The 25,729-nt window shown below is 47.0% G+C and overlaps 2 protein-coding genes across 6 annotated transcripts; one reads left to right on the forward strand and one right to left on the reverse strand.

Moving 5' to 3' along the window:
• Positions 1-212: 212 nt before the first annotated feature.
• LOC106574755 (origin recognition complex, subunit 4) lies at positions 213-5,649 on the reverse strand. 5 transcript variants are annotated; one of them, XM_014150796.2, is made up of 14 exons: positions 5,326-5,439; positions 5,040-5,108; positions 4,630-4,706; positions 3,748-3,838; positions 3,568-3,643; positions 3,395-3,480; positions 3,265-3,313; positions 3,014-3,165; positions 2,506-2,679; positions 2,283-2,369; positions 2,004-2,112; positions 1,784-1,879; positions 1,631-1,698; positions 213-597 (listed from the first exon to the last, which is right to left on the reverse strand). In XM_014150796.2, the coding sequence occupies exons 2-14, from the start codon at positions 5,094-5,096 to the stop codon at positions 415-417; spliced, it is 1,305 nt and encodes a 434-aa protein (XP_014006271.1). In that variant the 5' UTR covers positions 5,097-5,108; positions 5,326-5,439; the 3' UTR covers positions 213-414. The 5 variants fall into 5 exon arrangements, with proteins under 5 accessions (XP_014006271.1, XP_014006274.1, XP_045555373.1 ...); XM_014150799.2 differs by having other exon boundaries at positions 5,242-5,379; XM_045699417.1 differs by lacking the exon at positions 5,326-5,439 and adding an exon at positions 5,537-5,649 and having other exon boundaries at positions 3,265-3,480.
• Positions 5,650-6,605: 956 nt separating this feature from the next.
• LOC106593260 (methyl-CpG-binding domain protein 5) lies at positions 6,606-25,531 on the forward strand. Its single transcript, XM_045699419.1, is given in 13 exon segments — positions 6,606-7,186; positions 9,118-9,618; positions 9,829-9,931; positions 10,662-10,842; positions 11,282-11,566; positions 11,569-11,894; positions 11,897-13,775; positions 16,582-16,832; positions 17,076-17,450; positions 17,452-18,423; positions 19,449-19,522; positions 20,734-20,809; positions 22,557-25,531. Coding segments are annotated over 12 exon segments (4,716 nt in total). The 5' UTR covers positions 6,606-7,186; positions 9,118-9,496; the 3' UTR covers positions 22,629-25,531.
• Positions 25,532-25,729: the final 198 nt, after the last annotated feature.

Genomic DNA, 25,729 nt, shown 5'->3' on the forward strand with positions numbered 1-25,729 from the left:
ATTGACAATTATGCATTCATCTTTGCATTAATTTCAGATGCCTGGTTGTTAAATATAGTACAGAGAAAGTGTATGCTATTCCCCCTGACATAAAGCATAATGATTGCTCAATGCGAATAGTTTTGTACCCTGTAATGTCAGTTCCAAAACAGACCACTAGATGGCAGCATTTAGCATTGAATACTTTTAGGTTCCAAGAACTGGTACACTGATGACCAAAACAATTGCATGACTTTATTCAATAAGTACAGCCAAATATTTACATTTACACACAAGGAATGAACACATGGCAGAAACATTTGTCAGGTCATTCATTATCTGTCCCTGAGGACAGGGTCCAGGCCACAGTCCCATATCTTTCATTGTTTTTTTCAAAACTGCCCCACTGGACCCAATATAGAAGAATATGTACCTTTAACAAAAAGCAGACATGGCCCACTGTTTGACATCTGTGGGGCATTGTGGGTATTTCTGCAGGGCCTCCGTGATCTGGCTGTGGTCCAGCATAAGTTTCACCAGCTGGTACTCCTTCTGGATCTTTGCTGTGGAGCTGTCCATAGACTTAATCAGCTCCAACTGTTGCAGGTGTTCAAACGCCTGGAACAGAGTGTTGTTGGGTTGAGTATCAAATAATACAATAGCCACATGTATGCCAAGACTGTATGTATTACAATAAACTTTAGTCAGGGGTATTACAGAGAAGGAACAACCAACGGCATTATGCACTGAACAAAAATAAACGCAACATCCAACAATTTTACTAAGTTACAGTTCATGTAAGGAAATCAGGCAATTTAAATAAACAAATTAGGCCCTAATCTATGGATTTCACATGACTGGGCAGGGGCGCATCAATGGGTGGGCATAGGCCCAGCCAATCCAAATGAGTTTTTCCCCACAAAAGGGCTTTATTAGAGCCAGAAATAATCCTCTGTTTCATCAGCTATCCGGCTGGCTGGTCTCAGACGATCCCGCAGGTTAAGAAGCCGGATGTGGAGGTCCTGGGCTGGTGTGGTTACACATGGTCTGCGGTTGCGAGGCCGTACTGCAAAATTCTCAAAAATGCCGTTGGAGGTGGCTTATGGTAGAGAAATTAACATCCAATTCTCTGGCAACAGTTCTGGTGGACATTCCTGCAGGCAGCATGCCAATTGCACACTCCCTCAAAACTTGAGACATCTGTGGCATTGTGTTGTGACAAAACTGCACATTTTAGAGTGGCCTTTTATTGTCCTCAGCAGAAGGTGCACCTGTGTAACGATCAAGCTGTTTAATCAGCTTGTTGATCTGCCACACCTGTCAGGTGGATGGATTATCTTGGTAAAGGAGAAATGCTCACTAACAGGGATGTAAACACATCTGTACACAAAATAACAGAAATAAGCTTTATGTACGTATGGAACAGTTCTGGGATCTTTTATTTCAGCTCATGAAACATGGCCTGACAACACTTTACATTTTGCGTTTATATTTTTGTTCAGTATACATCAACATTCAGCACATATCCACTCTTCGTTGTGAAATAAACTTACCTTGAGAACGATCCACAAAAACATTATATGATCTTTATGAAATATACTATTGGAAGGGTCTGATGTCATTCTACTGAGACCATGTCATGCAGACCCACCTTTATGACGACTGGCTTGTCAAAGTTATGGATAGAATGGGATTTCCTCTGCAGGAATTTCTTGAACTCTGACAAAAATAAAATATATATTAACACAATCGTATGTCATTCCCAACAATTACACACCAGCTCTTACTAACTGTTGATCCTTACCATTGTGAACCATCTGGAAGTTAAACGGCTCTCCTTCATAGATGTCATTCAAGTGTTTCATGGCAATTATCAGGCACAGTTCAAGAATGGACAGGCCTGGAAAGATCAACAAAGCAAAATGCAGGCCAAATGATCAATGTTTTATCAAATGTTCATACATCCATCAAAGAAATCCTCTAATAATGACCTCTACCCCTAATGGCTTTAGGCTTTAAATTACCATGAAGAATGTTTGCTTTAGAGTCCACCATACAGACTCTACTGGCCTCCAGAAGATCAGTGGGCTTGATGGCAGGTTTAGATGCGCTCACACGGCTCAGAGCCAGCATCTGCAGAGAGGGGTCCACACACACAAAGCAACATTTAGAGGGTTTTTTTCTTCCACTCTTTGCTTTTATACTACAGATACAAACTCCTACCAGTAACAAGTGCTTTTATACTACAGATACAAACTCCTACCAGTAACAAGTGCTTTTATACTACAGATACAAACTCCTACCAGTAACAAGTGCAGGGAATGGAAGTCTTTGCTGGAGTTATAATGTCTTTGTAAGACGTCCACCACTAGTTGGTCTTCACATAGCGTCTGAAAGAAAGTCAGGAGGCATCGTGAGTAAGAAGAAAAATGCCTTTCAGATAAAGCCAACTACAGCACATCACAAATCTAGTACTGTTAAAAAAACATTTTTAAATAATAGTTTGCAGTCCTGGACTGGCCTCACCTTGATGCCGTCATTCCACTCGTCATGGAACTTGGTGTCGGGGAAGTCTTGTGGCAGGCTGAGCTGTGAGCGGACGTTGTCCAGGTACTGTATGAAGCTCAGGGAGCTGAGCAGGTGGATCTGTCTGTGGCTGAACCTGGACTTGACCCTCTTCTCTAGCAGCTCCAGGACATCCTGCAGCAAGCAGAGATGAAACCAGTTGTGATCACCAGAGAAGAGAATAAGGTAGAGTAAAGTCACAGGAGACTGCTGAGGGGAGGACGGCTCATAATGCCTGGAATGGAGTAAACAGAATGGTATCAAACACATACAAACCATGTGTTCGATACCATTCAATTTATTCTGTTCCAGCCATTACTTAGAGCCTGTCCTCCCCAATTAAAGAACCACCTGTGAGTAGAGTAGAATATAATTCGATTGAAACCTATCCTTTTGAAACTAAAACTAGTTAATCACTGGAGAGGTCTAAAAGCTAGATAGTACACAACTGAGGTAGAAGAGACCCTACCAGTCTGCAGGTGAGGCCGATCACAGCGATGGGAGCCTGGGCAGACTGGGAGACATCCAGGAGGTTGTAGAGCAGAGTCTGGTTCTTATGGTGGGCAAACAGGTCAAACTCATCCAGAATGAAGAGGACAGGCCGACTGCTGCTACGATCACCTGGGACAAAGACAACAGTACACTGTAGAGACATACTGTCAGCATAAAGAGGGCGGATTCTTCAAAATTATAGTGAGGGCAATGTGCAGAAATGATTACCTTTCTTTAACGCCTCAAGAAGGAAGGCCAGGTTTTCTGCAAAACTACCCTGAAAATAACAATAAAATAAAGAGCAAGCTATAAATTGCAAAGGGACAAAACATACAGCATAACTTCTGTAAACACTTACAAACACTTTGTCTCCAACAACATTCTCCAGATTGAGCTGGCGTGTGATTTCTTTGAGCGCTATTCTATCATCAGTCTGTAAAAGACCTAGAGAGACAGAGAAGAAGAGTTGGGGAGAGAATCAACAGACACAGAAACAAACATAAAAACAATCACAGACATCCTACTACCAACCATTCAGGTGGACAGGTAACACATTCTTATTGATATCCTTCACCTCCAGCAACTCTCTCAAGATACAGTTCAGGAGCTGTAGAAAACAGAAGAAAGTCAACATGCATGATGACAACAATAGGAGTTGGCTATACAGCACAAACAGATCTGGGACACAGCTATCCTTGTAGCATTCCATACCATTGTTTTCCCAGATCCCCTGGGTCCAACGATGAGTACAGAATTACTCTCTCCATGGACAGCTGTCCTCCTCAGCAGCTCCAGCAGGTGTCTGGAACATTAACACAAGGACCGTTACCCACAATGCCCCACTCTCTGCAGCTCAGCATACAACCTGGCCAATTGCCACGTTCAAAACAACTGGGAACTCTCCGACTTCAGTGCGTTCAAAACAACTGGGAACTCTCCGACTTCAGTGCGTTCAAAACAACTGGGAACTCTCCGACTTCAGTGCGTTCAAAACAACTGGGAACTCTCCGACTTCAGTGCGTTCAAAACAACTGGGAACTCTCCGACTTCAGTGCGTTCAAAACAACTGGGAACTCTCCGACTTCAGTGCGTTCAAAACAAATGGGAACTTGGGGAAAAAATTTGCTCCGACTGGGAAAAATCTATTTAAACGGTTATCCAACTCGGGAACTCAGGCCTCTTTCTAGAGCTCCGACCTCATATTTCTCAGAGTTCCCAGGTGTTTTGAACGCGGTCGGTGGCTACCAAGGTGTAACACGGTGTAACACAGCATAGACACACAGAAACAGACATGACAGGTGTAGGTGGGGCTGGAGCCAAATAATAAACAACAGCTGGGTCCTTGTGAAATTGAAAATCTGAACAGTTAAGCTTATTATGCTGAGACTTTCAGCCCCCAACAAAATGCACATTGCCATGACACATGACCTGTGGAGTACCCCTCATAAAACACACTTGTCATGTGTTATGGCAAATAGACCCAACTCATACCATTACCCTTACATTAATCAATCTGCTACAGTAGTCAGTGAGTGTCACATTTGTAAATGAATAAAACCTTAGTTAGCAGGTCAGCACCACCAAGGTACCCACTTGTGTTGTGATTCCATTCCCACTGGCTTTTCAGGAAGTCTCTGATGACAGAATCTCTCCCTCAATATCATCTGAACCTGAAAAAGAAATCCATACTAAAAAGGGTTATTATTAAGTATTTGAGAGTAATGTTGTCCATGGGACATCATATCTTATTGTGTTATCTGGGTAAGGTTTATTTGATTTTTTTAAACCTTTGTTTAACTAGGCAAGTCAGTTAAGAACAAATTCTTATTTACAATGACGGCCTAGGAACAGTGGGTTAACTGCCTTGTTCAGGGGCAGAATGACAGATTTTAACTTGTCAGCTCGGGGATTCGATCTAGCAAGGTCACCACAACCAACTAATGTATTGATCCTTTACGTTGCCTGCTCAATGGAAACATTCAATAAAACAAACGAATACAAACCATAGAAATACATTCGCCGACTGGCATGTGTGTTTCTTTCACTTTTCGTTTACTCATGGTGGCAACAGTCTAGAATGGACAAAACACAAGAGAGACTTGAGCTAAAGCTAACTACAGTAGCTAGCTAGCGAGCAAGCAACATGGCATGCAGTGCAAACGAAGCGATATATTTCTCTATTATAGGAACTAGCTGCTGACTCGCCTTATAAAAATAAAAGTCTAAGATGAAACATATGACTGAGTGATATTTACAAGTTCGGTGACGTTAATAATAATAATTCTTTACTTTTTTCCCGATGACAGTGGTCTAAGCGCGAAATTGTAATCTTTGCAAAGACATTTCTCACTTAACAATCACAACTCCAACCCACTTCCGGGTCACCTAATTATTGGACCTACAATAGGAGGCTATATCACTGCACAAAACAATCTACACACATTTAAATGAATAATTCCAGTATGTAAGATTCCCTGCATCTAATTAATATCAAATGTACTTAATCAAGGAGGGGATGTTCTCTTCCAACAGTGATTATCCCACCACCGCCACCAAGTTAGCACTTATGATGGGAATGTATTATGAATGGTCCGGACCTTTTGGTAGCCAGAAGTAGTAGTATGCTCACGGAAGCTTTACTTATTCTATGCCAGGTCAGACACATATGTGTTGAGCCTTTTATCAGTGGTGGAATAAGTACCCAATTGTCATACTAGAGTAAAAATGAAGATACCTTCATAGAAAATGACTCAAGTAAAAGTGAAAGTCACCCAGTAAAATACTACTTGAGTAAAAGTCTAAAAATATTTGTTTTTAAATATACTTAAGTATCCAAAGTGAAAGTATAAATAATTTCAAATAGCTTCTATTAGGTAATCCAAACGGCACAAGTGTTATTTTATTTTTTATTTACGGATAGCCAAGGGCATGCTACAACATTCAGACAGTTTACAAACGAAGCATTTGTGTTTAGTGAGTCAGCCGGATTGGGGGCAGTAGGGATGACCAGGGATGTTCTCTTGATAAGTGTGTGAATTTGACAATTTTCCTGTCGTGTTAAGCATTCAACATGTAACAAGTACTTTTGGGTGTCAGGGAAAATGTATGGCGTAAAAATTACATTATTTTCTTTAGGAATATAGTGGAGTAAAAGTTGTCAAAAATATCAATAGTATAGTACAGATACCCCCCAAAAAGTGTTTTACCTAAGTACTTTACACCACTGCCTTTTATTGAATCAGCAGAAGTGAAACGTGACAGATTTGTAATTTAATTTGAATTAATATCTGGATAGACACTTTTCTGTTGGGTTCCATAATTGTGTAACACCATGTGTTTCTTGATTTTGCTCTTTGCTCTTGTCCTGTCAGACACATCTCCCCCGCTGTGCTCTCGGAAAATACTAAATGGAATCCTTGGGACATCCCAATTCTGACGTCACCCCTTTAAAGTTACAATTTAAAAGGAAAAAGGCAAAGGCAAAAAAGGCAAAGTGCCAAGGCAAAAAAGGCAAAGAAAAAAGGCAAAAAAGGCAAAGAAAAAAGGAAAAGGCAAAAAAGGCAAAGGCAAAGGAAAAGGGAAAAGGCAAAGGCAAAAAAAGGCAATGAAAAATAGGCAAAGGCAAAAAAGGCAAGGTTTAGAGTAAGGACGTCCCAAGGATTCCGAATTGCGCTAACGCTGTGTTCTCCAGCTCTCTCCTCATCTCTCTGAGGCGCAGGAGCAGTAAAGCACTCCATCTTTATCCCAAGCGTAGGGAGAACCAGCCGAGACATTTGATGGGTAGGCTTTTTATTTTTATTTTTAAAGGGCCAGAAGGAAATTGGAGGGAGTTGAAATATACTATTTCAGCCACCATGGACTTTCAAGGAATCATTTGATACTCGGAAAGATGGAAAAACGTTTTTTTAGGCTATAAGATTGGAATCTCAAAAGCTCCTGTCTTTGCAAAGCAACCCTCTGCTCAGCTATTCTTTCACTGGCCTGTCTCTGCCTCGTCCCTAGCTGGAGACGTTTCACATAGGAAAATACGCTCAACGCTCCCCAGTTATGATAAAAACTTCGACATTTCAATTCTGGGTATACTTTTTTCGTACAGTGGAATATCGATAAAGGCATGTTAATGTTTTGGAGTTTGTGTTAGATTACACAGGTATGTTTATTTACAATTCCTTTTCGGTTAACGTTAGCTACTTATTAGCATTCTGCTAGTTAGCTAGCTTAGCTATGTTGGTTACCTAGCCTGCCATCGAAAGCTCATGTTTTGCTAGCTGTCTACTAGCTAACGTTAGATAGCTAGTTATTATCGATGGGCTAAATAAGGACCGCTAGTGGTTGTTTTTCTTAAAACAACCGTCTTATATTGACTTTGTAACGTTAGACCGAAGAGTTAGGTAACTGTTAGTGAGCTAATATCAGGTGACTAGATATCACCCACCAACCAGTAAACATGTTGATTCTTTGTAGCCAACGTTAGGTAGCTAGGTTAAGTAACGTTGGATATCAGCTGATATGCTAGTTTGGTAGCTAGCTATGTAGATAGTTCAGTTGGCAAGGTAGCCAACTATGTCACTATCTAGCTAACGTTAGCTAGCTAGGTAAAGTAACGTTGGATATCAGCTGATATGCTAGTTTAGTAGCTAGCTATGTAGGTAAGGTAGCCAACTATGTCACTATCTAGCTAACGTTAGCTAGATAAAAACTCTGTGTCCCCCAAAGCTAGCTAACGTTATCTGGGTAGCTAGCTAACTTGTAATAATTTATAGGAGCTAGACCTTTTTGATTCTGCAGACGAAAAGGAGTGCTCTATGTACAGTAACGTTATGCGATGTGATGCATTGATCGAGCCATTTCCACAAGCCATTTGATTTGGCATTTCAGATTTCTATGGTGCAATAGCTTGCCATCACAGATCGTGACAATTATTAACAATCGCCTAGTTTCGCAGCTGTACAGGTGTGTGTCTGTTTCTTCCTCATCTTCGTGTGGTTGTCAGTTTAATAAGAGTTAGTGAGCTACCTGCTGTCATTTCTCAAAATATATTGTGGAAATGCAGCACCTGACTCACAGAGAGCTGTGCAATACCATTATGCCTGCTGTCATAAGTGGGTCGTTGCTTTTCTGCAACCCAAAATGGGCCCAGTCTGATGTGTCAGCCCCATGACATTCCAGAGGTTCAGCCAGTAGATCTTTCACCAAATCAAATCCTCACACAGGAGATTTGTCATAGATGTATTAGCCCTGTAACACCTCCGTATTCATATTCAGTGTTTTTGGCATGACGATTTCCATAAAGACGATTAGGTATTCTTTGACAGTGAATTGGGGTTTTCCATAATCAACTATCATAAGTAGTAAGTAAGTAGCCTTGGCTTGTGCGAGTGGAGCAGCTCATCTCCTGTTTCTGTATTGTGAGGCAGCTTGATGTACAAGTACACCTCCTGGACAGGACGCTAGTCTATAGCAGGGCCTTACCCTCAATCAATCTCCTTAATACTGAGTGCCAAGCAGAGATGCATCGGGTCCCTATCATAGCTACATCATATAATACAGATCCTTCTCTCTTCCCATCTGCTTGTTGTGACCCTGGGCGCCTCTCCACCCGTCCGCCCATACCTTGACTCCAGATAGAACCTGATGCTAGTGTTGCCTCTTTAGCTCTCCCCCTCCCTCCATTCCTACACAGGGACAGTTATGAGTCAGCACACAAGGGCTTTGATTAGTAGCCTGTGACAGTACAGCACTGAGCCTTCTGACAGACAAGGCCAACGCATGGCCACACAACAATAGTAAGATCCTTGGTCTTTAGAAAATACATTTACACCCCCGGAGTGCCACTCCTATATCTTTGACAGAACTTGTCTGCAAGGAATTATTCAGTGGATCAAACTGATGTTAAATCTGCACCGTTAGATAATGGTGGGTAGGTCAGGTAGGTCTGAATTGGACATAACATGAATGTAGGCTACAACCACTGCACATACACAAACCTTTCAGTTTGTTGTTGCAGGTAGTTTTGTGTAAATGTCTATTGATGTCATACAACAATGTTTTCTAATACTTTTCTTTATTTTTCCCAATCAGGAACCATGGGAATCCCTCAAATAACCTGCCCCAGAAGGAATACCTAGCATGTCTTCATGAGCCGCTCCTGGTTCCAGCTGTTGCCCCAGTCTCTCTGAATCTGATTCAGTGTCTATGGCTCTGAATGACCGAGACAAATATGGAAATCTCGTTGGTGTTCAGTAGTAAAACTATGAAGGGTCTCAAAGGTTAGGATTCACAGTGAGCTTGCCTCACATCACACTGACCCCAGCCCATACTTCATCCAACTTTGAGAGTGAAATTGTAGTGCACTGCAATAAACTCCTCTTTATTGGAAGACAAAGATGCCATGTACTCTGAAGTCTCTGGTTGATGTGTGATATGCTCTAAGGTGTTGTGTACTAAACCAACTAGAACAATGAATGGAGGAAAGGACTGTAAGGGAGGGGTCTCAGAGGGGGTGGGGCATACAGCCCCTGTCCAGGTCCCTATTGGCTGGCATCGCAAGGTGGATCCAACTAATGGAGTCCTCTACATCAGGTAAGACCCATTGCAGTGCTCTGTTTTTTGTAATGATGCTGTTTGGTTTGTAACCTACAGTCTTGGTGGCTAGTATCATCTATCCAACCTGTGTGTTTCTTTCAGAGAGGTTGGGATAAAGCAACAGATACATTTCCTTATGAGACACTCATGTATATTGGACGATAAATGTTTTTGTTCTAAGCATTTGTTTTGGTTTGTAACCTCCAGTCCCAGTGGCTCGGTGCTGTCCTGTCTAGACCAGGTGAAGAGCTACCTGCTCACAGACGGGACCTGTAAGTGTGGCCTGGAGTGCCCACTCATCCTCCCAAAGGTACGTTAACTAACCATCTTGGTTGTCCTGTCTGTCTAAGCCTTTAGCTAACCTACATTGACTCTCTGAATGCGTAGCTGCCAAAGAAACACCACACAAAGCTTGAAGGGATACTTGGGGATTTTGTCAACAAGGCCCTTTATCTACTTCCCCAGAGTCAGCATGCTAGCAGAGTTAGCAATTGCGCTAGTAAGCAACTTCATTCAAACCGCACGCAGAGAAATAAAACTGGTATCCACAAGTTTATCAGACTCTGGGGAAGTATCAGGCCTCATTTCCATTATCCCGAAGTATCCCTTTTAAGGGTAGAGATGAAGGTTTACTCCTGAGTGATGCAATGAACAGTTTTGTTAAACCCAGGTATTCAATTAAACTGAGGTTGTTTCCCCTCATATAGCAGGTAATATTAAAAAAAAAAAACATCATATAGTAGGCTACATTTTCTGCTGCATACAGTCTTAATTTCTACTTTTTTTGTGTGTTGCGTTATATGGAAACAGAGACGGGCAGGGAACTGCGTTCATATTCAAGGCAGGGGCCAATATGTATTCATATGCAAATGTGATGTAGTCTTCTGGAGACGCAGGAGGCTTGGAGGAGGATATGACCTGACAAGTAGCGGACGTTCCATTTTCTACTGATGTTTACTTTATGTACTTCCTTGTGGATAAACGCCGCTCCTTTCACCAAGACCGGCCAGGTAACAGAGAGCTGACTCTCCTTTCCTCAGGTGTTTAACTTTGATCCGGGGGCTGCCGTTAAACAGAGGACGGCAGATGACGTGAGGGCAGATGAAGACGTCACCAAGCTGTGTATCCATAAGAGAAAGCTGCTGGCTGTGGCCACTCTACACAAAACTATGGCGCTACCACACCCTGCTCTGACTCTTACCAGTCCTGGTGGAGGTACAAGTAAGTATCCTAGTGACTGTGTATCACTACTGTTTTGGTTGCTTTCCAATGATACATTTCTCACAGATTTCAGACTGTTTCATGGGTGATATAGAACAATGTCAGAAAAAAAGGTGGACCTTTTGAAATTGGCTTCACAGTGGCATTATACACTTTCAATGTTTTAAAGCTGGAATCCGTAATGGTGAAACTGCTACGTCTCTTTGCGGTATTACAAAAACAAAGATGATGCTTCAAACAACAAACACTGTTTATTTCACTTTGACATTGCATGAGCGATAAAAAATACTTGATTGTTCTTTCTCTCCACAGTGGTGGATCGCCTCTGTTCTGTTTCATCAACAAAAACAACAACAGATGTCCTAAGGCAAACAGTGGTGCTGTTTCCTCTATTGCAGATTTCAGCTTTAACACTAATTTCACTTATCTTCCCCCTCAGGTTCAACATCAATGGTCCCGTCACATTCCACGAATCCCCGAGCAATACGGAATAAATCTCACCAGTCACTGCTACCCAACTCTGTGGTTCCGAACTGCAAGAACCCTTTCAAAATGATGATGGCGGCTGCAGCAGGTCACCGGCACTTTCCCCAAGAGCTAGGAGGTCCACCCCAGCAGCTGGAGCTTTACCCTGGTTATCCCAACAGACAGCAGAGACTGAGCAGTGAGCCTGGGCCCAGGTCTTCGTACTGCTCTGGCTATGGTAGCATGCTGAGTCCAGGGGCCCCGGCTCCCAGCTCTATGGGCCCAGGGACGGGTCACCACTCTCCCCTAGCCTCAGGTCTGATCCTCTGGGGAGCCCAGATGGGTTTAGAAACAACCCCTGTGGCTTCCCTGGAGCCACCAGCTCCAGCCCCATCCACGGGGCCAACAGAACGCCTCTCTCCCCACCAGGGATGCTCCTCCACGGTTCTCCGGCTGGGGCCCAGACGTCCTGCGCTATGGCAGGAAGGACTAGCACGCCCCTCTCCCCTACTGCCACTGCCAAAAGCCCAGTCATGATGAAGAAGCCTGTGTGTAACTTCCCCAGATCCCCCAGTATGGATATATCCATACGAGCACCGTTCACCACAATACACAGCCCGGCGCCCCACACCCTGGCCCCCCGTCTGCCATACCTCCCTCCTGCACCCTCCAGAAAAAGCAGATGACCTCTGAAAAGGACCCGTTAGGCATCCTAGACCCCATCCCCAGCAAGCCTAGCATCAGTATCAGCCAGACCAACTCCAAAACAAACTCCAACTTCCAACCTAGTGTCCACTCCTCTCAGGTAGCAATGATGAATGTAAACATGAACAACCACCCTCCTCCCGCCATCGTCCCCTTGCCAAGCAACCTCCCTCTCCCCACTGTCAAACCCGGCCCAGTGGGCCACAGCCACGGAGGCCACATGCAGAGGACTCAACAGCAGACCTCCATAACCACCTCCATGTCCCCCTCTCCCGTCACATCCCCAGTCCACATGTCAGGCCCTGTCCTGGGCAGCAGGATGGAGGCCTCTCCCCAGCGCTCCCGCTCCTCGTCCACCTCCTCGGACCACGGGAGCTTTGCCATGCCCTCAGGCCCCAGTCAGGGTCCGTGTTGCGGGATGAAAGTTCCTCCTCGCTCCCCCCGGCCCACCATGCCCATTAACATGCCCTCCAGCCCCTCCTCTGCCAAGCCTGACTCACACCCACTCCACCAGTACAAAGACCTACCCAGTCATCTGCTGGTTGAGATCAGTAACCAGAACGCTATCAACACCCAGCACAACAACCCCGGCATGTACCCCCCTGCCACCTCCTCTGGTCCCTCCATCGCTGCTCCTCACCAGGCCCAGAACCAGAAGGGCCAGAACCACCCAGGTCTGTTAGGGATGCCTCTGAACCAGATCGTGAACCAGCAGAATGCTGCTTCCTTCCCCGCCAGCAGTCTACTGTCAGCAGCAGCCAAAGCACAGCTAGCAAATCAAAACAAACATGGTGACAACAGCAGTGAGACTGGCAGTAGAGGTGGAGGCCCAGGTAGGGTTGATGGTAATGGTGGTGGTAGTAGTGGAGTTGGGCATCCCAGCGGCCCTCTCAGTGGCATAGAGGGGCCCAGTAGCAGCACTTTAAACCCAATGCTTCCCCCTAACTCCACCATGCCCTCCATTGCGGAAGCAGCAGCAGGGGGCCAGAGCGGTCGGGCTGCCCTCCGGGACAAGCTCATGGCCCAGCAGAGAGACAGAGGAGACCCCCTGCTCCGTAAGCGCAAGCAGCAGCCGCCAGGCCCACCACCGCCCAACAACCCCCTCAACCACCACGACAGCATGGTCTTTAACATGCTCAACAAGCCTCCTAACATGGGTGGAGGTCCAGGTCCCAGGCTACCACCACCAAGCTCAGCTGAACAGCTGAGGAAAGTGGCCCGGCTTGGGGGCCTACCGACCAACACCTCCATGGCCCAGCTGCTTCAGTCCATGAGCAACCACAACAACCACCATAACCAGCACCAAGGCCCTGTAGGCCCCCCAGGACCTGGTCAGATGCACTACAGCGATGTGGCTGGGCTCATGCCTCCTGGAGCCTCCCAGCAGCAGAACCTACTGGCCCAACAGAGGATGCTAGGCCAAGGGGAGGGTCAAGGTATGTACTGCCGGAGTATGGACTCTGGAGGCCGTCATTCCCACAGTCCTCGGTTCCCAGGGTTGATGAACCAGATCCCGGCCAATTCGTTGGTGAACTGTGGCCCTTTGGGGCCTGGTGGACAAGTGGGCCTTGGCCCAGGGAACATGCCCCTGAGCCACCATCCTAACACTAACCCACCACCACTGTCCCACCCAAGTCAACATCCACATCAGCAGCAGCAGCAGCAGCACAGCCACCTTCACGCTGCGCTGGGACGGACTAGTATGTCAGGAATGACTCTCGGCAACAATGATGGGAGTTGTGGTCCAACCATCTCTGAGCCAGGTGAGCCACTGAGAGAAACACACACTTTGTTTGATGATCGTGCTTTGTTCTGTGATGGTGTGTGAGTTTGGTAAATCCACCTAGATGGCCTTTGAGTTGAACGACAGTCTTTAGTCTCTCAGAGAGTGTACGTTGAGAGGCTGGCCCTCGTGTTTGTATAATCATTCAGGCTTCTCTTTATTAGCATGCTAGTTGCAGTGCTCAGCTCAGTGGCAGAATAACATGAAAACAGATCTTTTTTCTACCTCCTTTTTAAGAAACGAGCTCTTGACCAGATATAGTGAAGAGCTGGTGTGAGCTGGCTGGTAGCTATAGTAACGCTGGCTTCTGAATGGAGGCCTGGGTGAAGCCTTTGGAGAAGGGTTGTATTCCTTCATTAGCCCTAGTATGTGTCTGCTCTGATATAGGCCTAACTGAATAGATCATTTTTTCCTTTGGCCCACTGTGTTGCACATGGCTGTAGTTGGCCTACTGTTGTGTGAACACTATAGCAGGAAACAATGCTAGAGACTATAAGATAGCCACTAGGTTTCCTGAGAAACATATGCCATATCTTTCATCTCTTTGTGGACTGCTAGCCCATCTCCCTAGATGGGTTCATTCCAATCAAGCTCTTCTCTTCCCCTACCTCATGCCCAGACAGCTCCCCCTCCCCAGCCACCACCATCCAAGCATCCAGCCCTGCCTCTGACCCCATCCCCCTGCCTAGGCCATTAAATCACATCCCTTCCTCAACCCCCAGTCTTCTCCCAGGCTGCAACCTCTGAAATAAGCCACGGCTCAGACAGCACCACCAATCACACCGTTCCCATAGCAACCTCCCCGGCAACCATCACCACTATATCGTAGTGCTGGAGAGGCTGAGGCAGAGGCTAGTGGGAGGCAGAGGCTAGTGGGAGGCAGAGGCTAGTGGGAGGCAGAGGCTAGTGGGAGGCAGAGGCTAGTGGGAGGCAGAGGCTAGTGGGAGGCAGAGGCTAGTGGGAGGCAGAGGCTAGTGAGTGAGCTGGGGAGGCGTTAGGGAGGGGAGGGGACGATGATGAGTGGAGGCGAGGGAGAGGGGGAGAGGAGGAGCTCGACTAGTGAGAGGGGGAGAGGAGGAGCTCGACTAGTGAGAGGGGGAGAGGAGGAGCTCGACTAGTGAGAGGGGGAGAGGAGGAGCTCGACTAGTGAGAGGGGAGGCGAGTGGGGGGGAGGCTAGTGGGAGGGAGAGGCGAGGGAGAGGGGCGGCTAGTGGGGGGAGGAGAGGAGCTAGTGAGGGGAGGAGCTTGGGAGGCAGAGGGGAGGCGAGTGAGAGGGGAGGCGAGGCAGAGGCAAGGCTGAGGCTAGTGAGAGGAGGAGAGGAGCTAGACTGGGGAGAGGAGCTAGACTGAGGAGAGGAGCTAGACTGGGGAGAGGAGGAGAGGAGCTAGACTGGGGAGAGGAGGAGAGGAGCTAGACTGGGGAGAGGAGGAGAGGAGCTAGACTGGGGAGAGGAGGAGAGGAGCTAGACTGGGGAGAGGAGGAGAGGAGCTAGACTAGTGAGAGGAGGAGAGGAGCTAGACTGGTGAGAGGAGGAGAGGAGCTAGACTGGGGAGGGGAGAGGAGCTAGACTGGGGAGAGGAGCTAGACTGGGGAGAGGAGCTAGACTGGGGAGAGGAGGAGAGGAGCTAGACTGGGGAGAGGAGCTAGACTGGGGAGAGGAGCTAGACTGGGGAGAGGAGGAGAGGAGCTAGACTGGGGAGAGGAGCTAGACTGGGGAGAGGAGGAGAGGAGCTAGACTGGGGAGAGGAGCTAGACTGGGGAGAGGAGCTAGACTGGGGAGAGGAGCTAGACTGGGGAGAGGAGCTGAGGAGCTAGACTGGGGAGAGGAGCTGAGGAGCTAGACTGGGGAGAGGAGCTAGACTGGGGAGAGGAGGAGAGGAGCTAGACGGGGGAGAGGAGGAGAGGCGCTAGACTGGGGAGAGGAGGAGAGGCGCTAGACTGGGGAGAGGAGCTAGACTGGGGAGAGGAGCTAGACTGGGGAGAGGAGGAGAGGAGCTAGACTGGGGAGGGGAGGAGCTAGACTAGTGGGAGGAGAGGAGGAGCTTGACTAGTGAGCAGAGGAGAGGAGCTAGTGAGCAGAGGAGAGGAGCTAGTGAGCAGAGGAGAGGAGCTAGTGAGCAGAGGAGAGGAGCTAGTGAGCAGAGGAGAGGAGCTAGTGAGCAGAGGAGAGGAGCTAGTGAGCAGAGGAGAGGAGCTAGTGAGCAGAGGAGAGGAGCTAGTGAGCAGAGGAGAGGAGCTAGTGAGCAGAGGAGAGGAGCTAGTGAGGAGAGGAGCTAGTGAGCAGAGGAGAGGAGCTAGTGAGCAGAGGAGAGGAGCTAGTGAGCAGAGGAGAGGAGCTAGTGAGGAGAGGAGCTGGAGAGGAGGGGAGCTAGTAAGTGAGGAGGGGAGGGGAGCTAGTAAGTGAGGAGGGGAGGGGAGCTAGTAAGTGAGGAGGGGAGGGGAGCTAGTGAGGAGGGGAGGGGAGCTAGTGAGGAGAGGAGGGGAGCTAGTGAGGAGAGGAGGGGAACTAGTGAGGAGAGGAGGGGAGCTAGTGAGGAGAGGAGGGGAGCTAGTGAGGAGAGGAGAAAATAGACCTGTGAGGAGTGGAGCACAGTACTACAGCCTAAGCCATCGGGCTCTCCAGTTTATTCGTTCAATTACAAGAATTTCCATCTTCCCACTCTTCTTCCATCATTTTGTTCAGAATTGATTTACCCCTCTGACCTGTCTTCTCCAGGCAGTTAAGGTGTGGAATTTCCCTGATTTGAAAATAACAATGAACAGTACTATTCTTCCACCCCAACAGGAGACCCATCTAACCTAGTAAACTGCAGCATGGCCAGCCTCCAGCCCCACGTCATCAACAGCTCCAGCAGTGGTGGTGGTACCCAGGTGTTCCAGCAGCATCATGCCCAGCAGCAGCAGCTTCATCAGGGCATTCAGCGGGCCATGCAGGGCCTCCCTCCTGGCTACCAGGGCTCACAGCAACCTGGCTTCCCTGAAAACAACAACTCCTCCAACTCCCACCCTATGGCCTGCCTGTTCCAGAACTTCCAGGTTAGTCTGTCTATTTGAAGGCTGTGTTCAGTGACGTGAAACTCTCTGAACGTTGCAGATAGAAATAGAATGAATAGAGATTACAAGATTATCTGATTCACTCTTGACTACGGGTGGACGATCTACATGATACATTCCGTCCTCCTCAAAAGGCCCAGTAGTTGTGGGTTCTCTGACATGCTAGGAGTGATAATGACACCTTCTCCTTTTGTCTCAATGAACTTTGCGTCTGTGTTGTTTCAGGGGTGTTTGCCAGACAACAGCATTTCAGTCCCTCACTCACAGATGATCTCTCAGTCTGGGATGACATCACTTCCTGAGTCTCAGGGGATGGTGTCACACACCCAGTTTGGTGTCAGCCAACGGGAGATGCAGCAGACGCAGGGAGAGGGGCTTCCCCCAGGGATGCACGGCTCTGATAGGCTACCCAGCGGAGGGGTGGAGTCTGTAGACGCCATCTACAGGGCTGTGGTGGATGCTGCCAGTAAAGGACTGCATGTAGTCATCACCACCACGGATAGTGGCACTACCCAGTCCAGCCCTGTACCCTCACTCAGCACCATGACTGCCTTCACTAACTCCGTAGGGGGAGCCGCTCAGCCTCAACCATAACCTCCCTCACAGCCATGCTGCAGTCAGCCATAGTGGCCACCGGGTAGCGCACCAGGAGGGGGAGCAGACACCGACCCTGAGCCAACAGCCCAGACCCAGGCAGGTCAGAGCAGGACGGCCCCGGAAGAACTCTGGTCAGGGGAAGAGTACTGTTAGCATCCCCGAGGGTCAGGGAGCTCTTCCAGAGGCCTCCCACCAGGACTACTTCAGATCCCCAGGCCATGGCACCCCCAGGGGGCAGTGGGAAGGCGAGACCGTGTACCCTGGAAGTCTGGACAGAGGTCACACGGCGTGGGGCGGTGAGGAGTTCCTAGAGTGCTCCACTCATGTCCGCAGCAGCCCCTGTATGGAGAGACCTGGGAGTCTAGCTCCTGCACCCCCCTGTCCAGCCGACAGCGCCCCCCACGAAGGTCACCACCACTCTCTCCCCGTCCCCTCAGACAAGGCCTTCCTGGAGGATGGATTCAACCGCTTCAACAACTGCAACCGGACGGCCGTGAACATCGTTAACTACAAAGAGAGGTTGGATCAGACTGTGGAGAGATGCGCCCATATGAACGGAGGTGGCGTCGGACCCCCCCAGGTCCAGTTCTCTCTAAGGGGGTACGGTGTGTCTGACCCCCTCGGCCCCCCCAGACAGGGGGACCTAACCGGGGACGACCAGTCTCCCAGCTCCTCCACCAGCCTGGAGGGTCCGTTGGTTAAAGAGTACGTGGGCCACTACAACGGTCACTTCAACGGAGGCTGTGTCCCCAGCCCGTCTGACACCAAGTCCCTGAGCAGCGAGGAGGACCTGAGGCAGCCGGACAGCCCCTCGTCAGAGATGCTCCACTATAGACCCAGGACGTTTAACATGGGGGATCTGGTCTGGGGACAGGGCTTTAAAGGGTTCCCATCCTGGCCTGGTAAACTGTCAGGGGAGGAGGTGGGCCACAACCATCACCACCATGGCAGCCTGCAGCTCAGAGAGGACAGCAAGGTGAGATGTCTTCGGAGAGAGGTGAAAGAAAAATGCACACCCACAAATCTAGTTCTTTCACTATTGACTTTACTTTTGTACCTTTTCAGATGAAAGTAACTGTCGGCGATCACTACTTCTGAGCTCTTTAGACATGCTACTGATGGTCATGTTGATGGGACCTAGTCTGGCTTTTGGTCCTGTTCTTAGACCCAACATAATGTCTGACATCTGTTATTACCCCAGGTGGAGCCAGAGAAGCTGAGAACACTGTCTGACATCTGTTATTACCCCAGGTGGAGCCAGAGAAGCTGAGAACACTGTCTGACATCTGTTATTACCCCAGGTGGAGCCAGAGAAGCTGAAAACACTGTCTGACATCTGTTATTACCCCAGGTGGAGCCAGAGAAGCTGAAAACACTGTCTGACATCTGTTATTACCCCAGGTGGAGCCAGAGAAGCTGAGAACACTGTCTGACATCTGTTATTACCCCAGGTGGAGCCAGAGAAGCTGAGAACACTGTCTGACATCTGTTATTACCCCAGGTGGAGCCAGAGAAGCTGAAAACACTGTCTGACATCTGTTATTACCCCAGGTGGAGCCAGAGAAGCTGAGAACACTGTCTGACATCTGTTATTACCCCAGGTGGAGCCAGAGAAGCTGAAAACACTGTCTGACATCTGTTATTACCCCAGGTGGAGCCAGAGAAGCTGAAAACACTGTCTGACATCTGTTATTACCCCAGGTGGAGCCAGAGAAGCTGAGAACACTGTCTGACATCTGTTATTACCCCAGGTGGAGCCAGAGAAGCTGAAAACACTGTCTGACATCTGTTATTACCCCAGGTGGAGCCAGAGAAGCTGAAAACACTGTCTGACATCTGTTATTACCCCAGGTGGAGCCAGAGAAGCTGAAAACACTGTCTGACATCTGTTATTACCCCAGGTGGAGCCAGAGAAGCTGAAAACACTGTCTGACATCTGTTATTACCCCAGGTGGAGCCAGAGAAGCTGAAAACACTGTCTGACATCTGTTATTACCCCAGGTGGAGCCAGAGAAGCTGAAAACACTAACACATGACCTAGAGGCCCTCGACAGAGCGACCAAGAGGAACAGAAAGTAAGTTATATTGCTGTAGGATGGATGGTACTGTACATGTTGTGATTATTTATATCAGTGTGTATGTGGAACCAGTTTCTCCTGTGTTTTAAAAAGATGAACGGATGTGTTTTATTTGCTCTATTTTAAGAGTGGAATTCCATTCTAGAATGTTGATGGGTCGGGTTAGTTCCATCCTGGCTGGCTAGTTCCATCCTGGCTGGCTGCTCTGTGTTGAGGAGAGGTTAATACTACTGAATCGCCTGTCTGTACTCTCTGTCTCACTCTGAGCCCTGGTCAAAAGTAATGCACTGAATAGGGTGTTTTTGGGACTGCCGCTTCCATGCTGCTGCCCTGGCTGGCTAGTCATTACCCCCTGATGCTGCCCTGGCTGGCTAGTCATTACCCCTGATGATGCCCTGGTGCTGCCCTGGCTGGCTAGTCATTACCCCCTGGATGCCCTGGCTGGCTAGTCTTTACCTCCTGATGCTGCCCTGGCTGGCTAGTCATTACCCGCTGATGCTGCCCTGGCTGGCTAGTCTTTACCCCCTGATGCTGCCCTGGCTGGCTAGTCTTTACCCCCTGATGCTGCCCTGGCTGGCTAGTCTTTACCTCCTGATGCTGCCCTGGCTGGCTAGTCATTACCCGCTGATGCTGCCCTGGCTGGCTAGTCTTTACCCCCTGATGCTGCCCTGGCTGGCTAGTCTTTACCCCCTGATGCTGCCCTGGCTGGCTAGTCTTTACCCCCTGATGCTGCCCTGGCTGGCTAGTCTTTACCCCCTGATGCTGCCCTGGCTGGCTAGTCTTTACCCCCTGATGCTGCCCTGGCTGGCTAGTCATTACCCCCTGATGCTGCCCTGGCTGGCTAGTCTTTAGCCCCTGATGATGAAAAACCTCCTCCACTACACCTGTTCTCTCACACACACACACACACACACACACACACACACACACACACACACACACACACACACACACACACACACACACACAGCGCTTACCTCACCTTAGCTCTTCTCCCTCAATGTTCTGTAAAATGTACCTGGACCACAGTCAGTCTCATTGCTTTCAGCTCATGTTATAATTGCATACTTTATCCTTCCGTAGCAGGAGGCAGAGTTGAACAAATCTATTCATATTTTTGTCGAAAGCTAAAAAGAAAATGATTAGTGTTTAGTTGTTGACTTATTGATGTTTCTGAAACATGATTTTGTTTTCATTGTTCCCAACAGAGCTGGGAAGTTGAATAATCATTTAGAAGCTGCTATACATGAGGCCATGAGTGAGCTGGACAAGATGTCAGGGACTGTGAGTATACAAGTACCATCTAGAAAGATTACAACACCATGCTCTCCCAGATGGCCTCTCCTCTGTCTCCCTCCTTCTCTCTCCCTCTGCCCCTCTACCTCTCCCCTCCTTCTCTCTCCCTCTGCCCCTCTACCTCTCCCCTCCTTCTCTCTCCCTCTGCCCCTCTACCTCTCCCCTCCTTCTCTCTCCCTCTGCCCCTCTACCTCTCCCCTCCTCCTCTCTCCCTCTGCCCCTCTACCTCTCCCCTCCTTCTCTCTCCCTCTGCCCCTCTACCTCTCCCCTCCTCCTCTCTCCCTCTGCCCCTCTACCTCTCCCCTCCTTCTCTCTCCCTCTGCCCCTCTACCTCTCCCCTCCTTCTTTCTCTCCCCTCCTCCTCTCTCCCTCTGCCCCTCTACCTCTCCCCTCCTCCTCTCTCCCTCTGCCCCTCTACCTCTCCCCTCCTCCTCTCTCCCTCTGCCCCTCTACCTCTCCCCTCCTTCTCTCTCCCTCTGCCCCTCTACCTCTCCCCTCCTCCTCTCTCCCTCTGCCCCTCTACCTCTCCCCTCCTCCTCTCTCCCTCTGCCCCTCTACCTCTCCCCTCCTTCTCTCTCCCTCTGCCCCTCTACCTCTCCCCTCCTCCTCTCTCCCTCTGCCCCTCTACCTCTCCCCTCCTTCTCTCTCCCTCTGCCCCTCTACCTCTCCCCTCCTTCTCTCTCCCTCTGCCCCTCTACCTCTCCCCTCCGACTCTCTCCCTCTGCCCCTCTACCTCTCCCCTCCTCCTCTCTCCCTCTGCCCCTCTACCTCTCCCCTCCTCCTCTCTCCCTCTGCCCCTCTACCTCTCCCCTCCTTCTCTCTCCCTCTGCCCCTCTACCTCTCCCCTCCTTCTCTCTCCCTCTGCCCCTCTACCTCTCCCCTCCTTCTCTCTCCCTCTGCCCCTCTACCTCTCCCCTCCTTCTCTCTCCCTCTGCCCCTCTACCTCTCCCCTCCTTCTCTCTCCCTCTGCCCCTCTACCTCTCCCCTCCTTCTCTCTCTAGACTGTCCCCCAGGCTAAGCTGAGCAGAGCTAAGACTACAGCCACTGTTGATCAAAGGGCTGTCTCTGTGTCAGCTGGGAGACACCACACACACACACACACACACACACACACACACACACACACACAAACCCCCCCAGTCAGAGGATTACATAAACAAGCTGCAACAACCCCTCAACCAGCACCACATTTCAATTTGAAAAGGATTCACTGTGCTGTTAATGCATCTTTCTGCCTTTCCTTTGAATTCAGACAGGCTAAATATGAAACCAGACACTGTGAGTGGAAAAGAGGACAGCTTAGTCAGATTAGGATGTCTATGGAGTTCTGTCTGAACTCAGGTGCTATTAAACACTGTAGAATGTACGCTACTAGCCGCACAAGCCAACAGAGACTGGGTTGTTTGGTTGGTATTAATACGTCTTCTATTGTCTTCTCTGTCCTCAGGTAAGGGTTAAATGTTAAGGTTAAAAGTTAGGGTTCGGGTTAAATGTTATTTAAATGTTAGGGTTACATTTAAGCAATAAGGCCCGAAGGGGTGTGGTATGTGGCCAGTATACCCCGGTTATAAACTGGTTACCAACGTAATTAGAGCAGTAAAAAGAAATGTCATACCCGTGGTATACGGTCTGATTATATCACGACTGTCGGCCAATCAGCATTCAGGGCTGGAACCACCCAGTTAAATTAGAGCCCTGGTTATGCATTAATGTATTATGTCTTCTCTGTCCTCAGGTTCATCAGATCCCTTCCAGAGACAGACAGGTGAAGCTGTCCAAGCCCAAGAGGAGAAAGATCTCCAGATAACATTGAATGTGTTTGGTCAGCTAATGACAGTCCAGTATCTAGCCAGTACCCAGCCTTGGAACAACGGTTCAGACCGCCCCGCCACGACCTTTGAACTCCAACCAGGTGCTACAATATGGATAGTAGTGGTACATTATCGTCCCACGACCTCCCTAGCTGACTGACATTGAAAGTACTGGAAAAGCCAAACAAAAATATGACAGTTTTGAATTTCAACTGTAAAAAACGACGGTTGTAATTTGTCTACAGCTAGCTGAATGAACTATTTTTTTCTAAAATAACATTTAAAAAAAAACTGATAAATAGAAGAAAAATACTACATTTTAAAGAAAATAGACAGTCCAAATATTTCTGATACATTTTCAATATGTATATAGGTAATACGGAAGATTTCATGAATATTAAGAAACGTATGTAAATATTGTACAATGGTAATGTACAACATACTTAATAATGCACATTTGAACTTGTATTGTACAAAGCAGCAGCAGCAGAAGAAGTGCACCAATGTCTTGGTTTTTATTCAATACATACACAGTCATTATGACTGTATGCAAGGGACAAATAAAGACAAGATACAGCCTAAAGCTTTTATATGGTTATGTTATAGACATGCTGTTTATTGTATTGAAAAGCAGGGTCTGTATTCAGAAAGCATTCGAGGAGTAGGAGTGCTGATCTAGGAGCAGTTGAACTTTTTATATTATAATGAATAAGATTTCATATACAGAGGGGGGCCTGCTACTAGAGTATCACTGGCAGTAGGATCAGCTGATCTTGGATCAGGTCCCCCCCTTGTCCACATCATCTTATTCATTAGGATCTAAAAAGGGCTAGACTGATCCTAGTTCAGCACTCCCAACTCTGAGACGCTTTATGAATACAGACCCAGGAGAAACAGGCATTACTTCAACACCACTAAGTGTTTGTTCATTTATGTGTTTTAAAAACAGAGTGAACTTTACCAGCTGAAAGGCTTTCTGTTTCTACGGTACCATAGAAAAAGGATGATTGGAATGAAGCATCCTTCTAATTCCAGGATCTCACCCTACTAAAACCACAGACTAAGTTGTCAAATACCAGTCAGCTGTTTTTGCGCAATTTAATTTTCTTTTTGATGTGACTTATTTTTCTTAATATCATTTTGAAATAGTGTCGTCATTTTATCACACAGCTATAGCTTTAGATCGCGTAACCAACCTTGAAAAGCATAGATGCAGTATATTATTATTATGACGTAAGAGTGGATTGTGAAAATAACACTAACTGCCTGAGGTAAAATGGTGGAAAAGAGTTCATCCTACAATTTAGGGGCCTTATGTGTAGTTTGTTATAAATTATTTATGTACAGTATTTCATATTTATTTGAAGCTTTACAATATTCTAGATGGCAATAATACAACCAAGAGTTAAAAACTCAAAGCCTTACGTGTTTCTTTTACACAGGAATAGCCTATATGCTGTATTCAGTTTAGCCATTAACCTGACTGTTTTCCAGTTTGATTTAAAACGTGTTCTTTTTGGATCCCTTGACGTTGTGTACTACTGTGTTTTTCCCTTCTGCTAGCTATTTCTTCTGTAGTGTTTGTTACAGTAGATCATGTCGACATGTCCTGAAGAGGTCATCGACTGCCTCCTTCCAGAAAGTTTAAGTTGCGTATCTCCACAGTCTCTGGGGACCATGCTTGGGTCTGAAAAGGCTTCACTATATATTTAGACAGCATGCTGTCTTTAAAAGTTGATTCAGATTTAATTTTTTTTAACGACCTAAATGATTCATTAAAATCAGTGCAGATAGTACAATAATAGTTTAAAGGATAGAATAAACGTTTAAAATGGATAATATGCAGTATGTTATCTTAGTATGGAAAGAAGTGATAATTTGGCCCTTCAGGCTGAGCCCTGTCAGGGCTGTCGTAGAGTTGTTTACATTGGTGGAGAAATCACTACTGAATAGAATTTCAATAGAAGTTTGTTAATTGCAGACTGTCCACACACATACAACTGCTTCACTACGTTTTGTGCTGATGCGATTTGGATGCTTTTTATGGACCCATTGAAAACAGACTTATATTCACTACAGTTTATTGTGTGCAATACAAATAAGTTACATCATAAATCAACTTCAGAACGTCAATCTTTAAAATAAAAAAAAATGAAAAACAGTAACTGTTTATGTTACAAACTATGTCTAGATGGATCAACTGTAATTCACTCCAGACAGAAGTATTTCACTCTCCTTCTAGAAAAGTATTCATGCTTTTAATGAAGCTTTTCACAAATACCCTTGAGAGCAGTCAAGAGAACACGTGAACTATTTCGGGTAAAGTTCATTCTGCCCTTGTGCAATGACCTAGAGACCCAGTCAGTCTCATGTTCAAACCCCATGTTGTATAATGTCTTTTACCTTTTACCTTTCTGTTGTCGCTCAAATGGTCAGTGCAGCCCAATTTCTTCACACGTGTGTATTTTATTTTTGGAGCTATCTGTGTGTGTGTGTGTGCTGTTTTTCTTACCCTTGCTTGCTCTTTGAATCTTTATTTCTGTGTTATTAACATGTTGCTGTTGTCAGTGTTGGTTTTTCCACATGTAACTAAGTTTTCTCACGTGTGTGTGTGTGTGTGTGTGTGTGTGTGTGTGTGTTTGTGTGTACTTTACAAAAGTAGACTACTTTGTAAAGTATGTTGTGCACTTGATGTCATTTGTTGCATTGTGGGTGCTAGGACAAATAGTGTGAAGTCCCATATTTTCTCATTGTTTGGCGTTTTCTATTATTTCATGTAAGCAGCCGTTTTTTATTTTGTAAATATTGTAAACATTACAGGTCATAAAGTGATGTAACATTTGAACAATGTTGCACAGATGTTTAAGATATTAAAAACTGGTCACTCCTACTTGAATTATTTGGCATTTAAGTGCACCCTTCTTATTGAACTTTTATGTACTGATACACATGATACTGTTTTTAAAGTGCATGGACATCCAATCATCACATGCTATCAAAAGGAATTTAAATATATTGCAGTTAATTGCAGGTAGTATTTTTTTCCATTGATGGTCAATAGAATTTCACATTTGAAACGGATACATTTCCTTTAGGG

The sequence above is a fragment of the Salmo salar genome, chromosome ssa17, assembly GCF_905237065.1.
Source record: "Salmo salar chromosome ssa17, Ssal_v3.1, whole genome shotgun sequence".
Classification (NCBI taxonomy): Eukaryota; Metazoa; Chordata; class Actinopteri; order Salmoniformes; family Salmonidae; genus Salmo; species Salmo salar.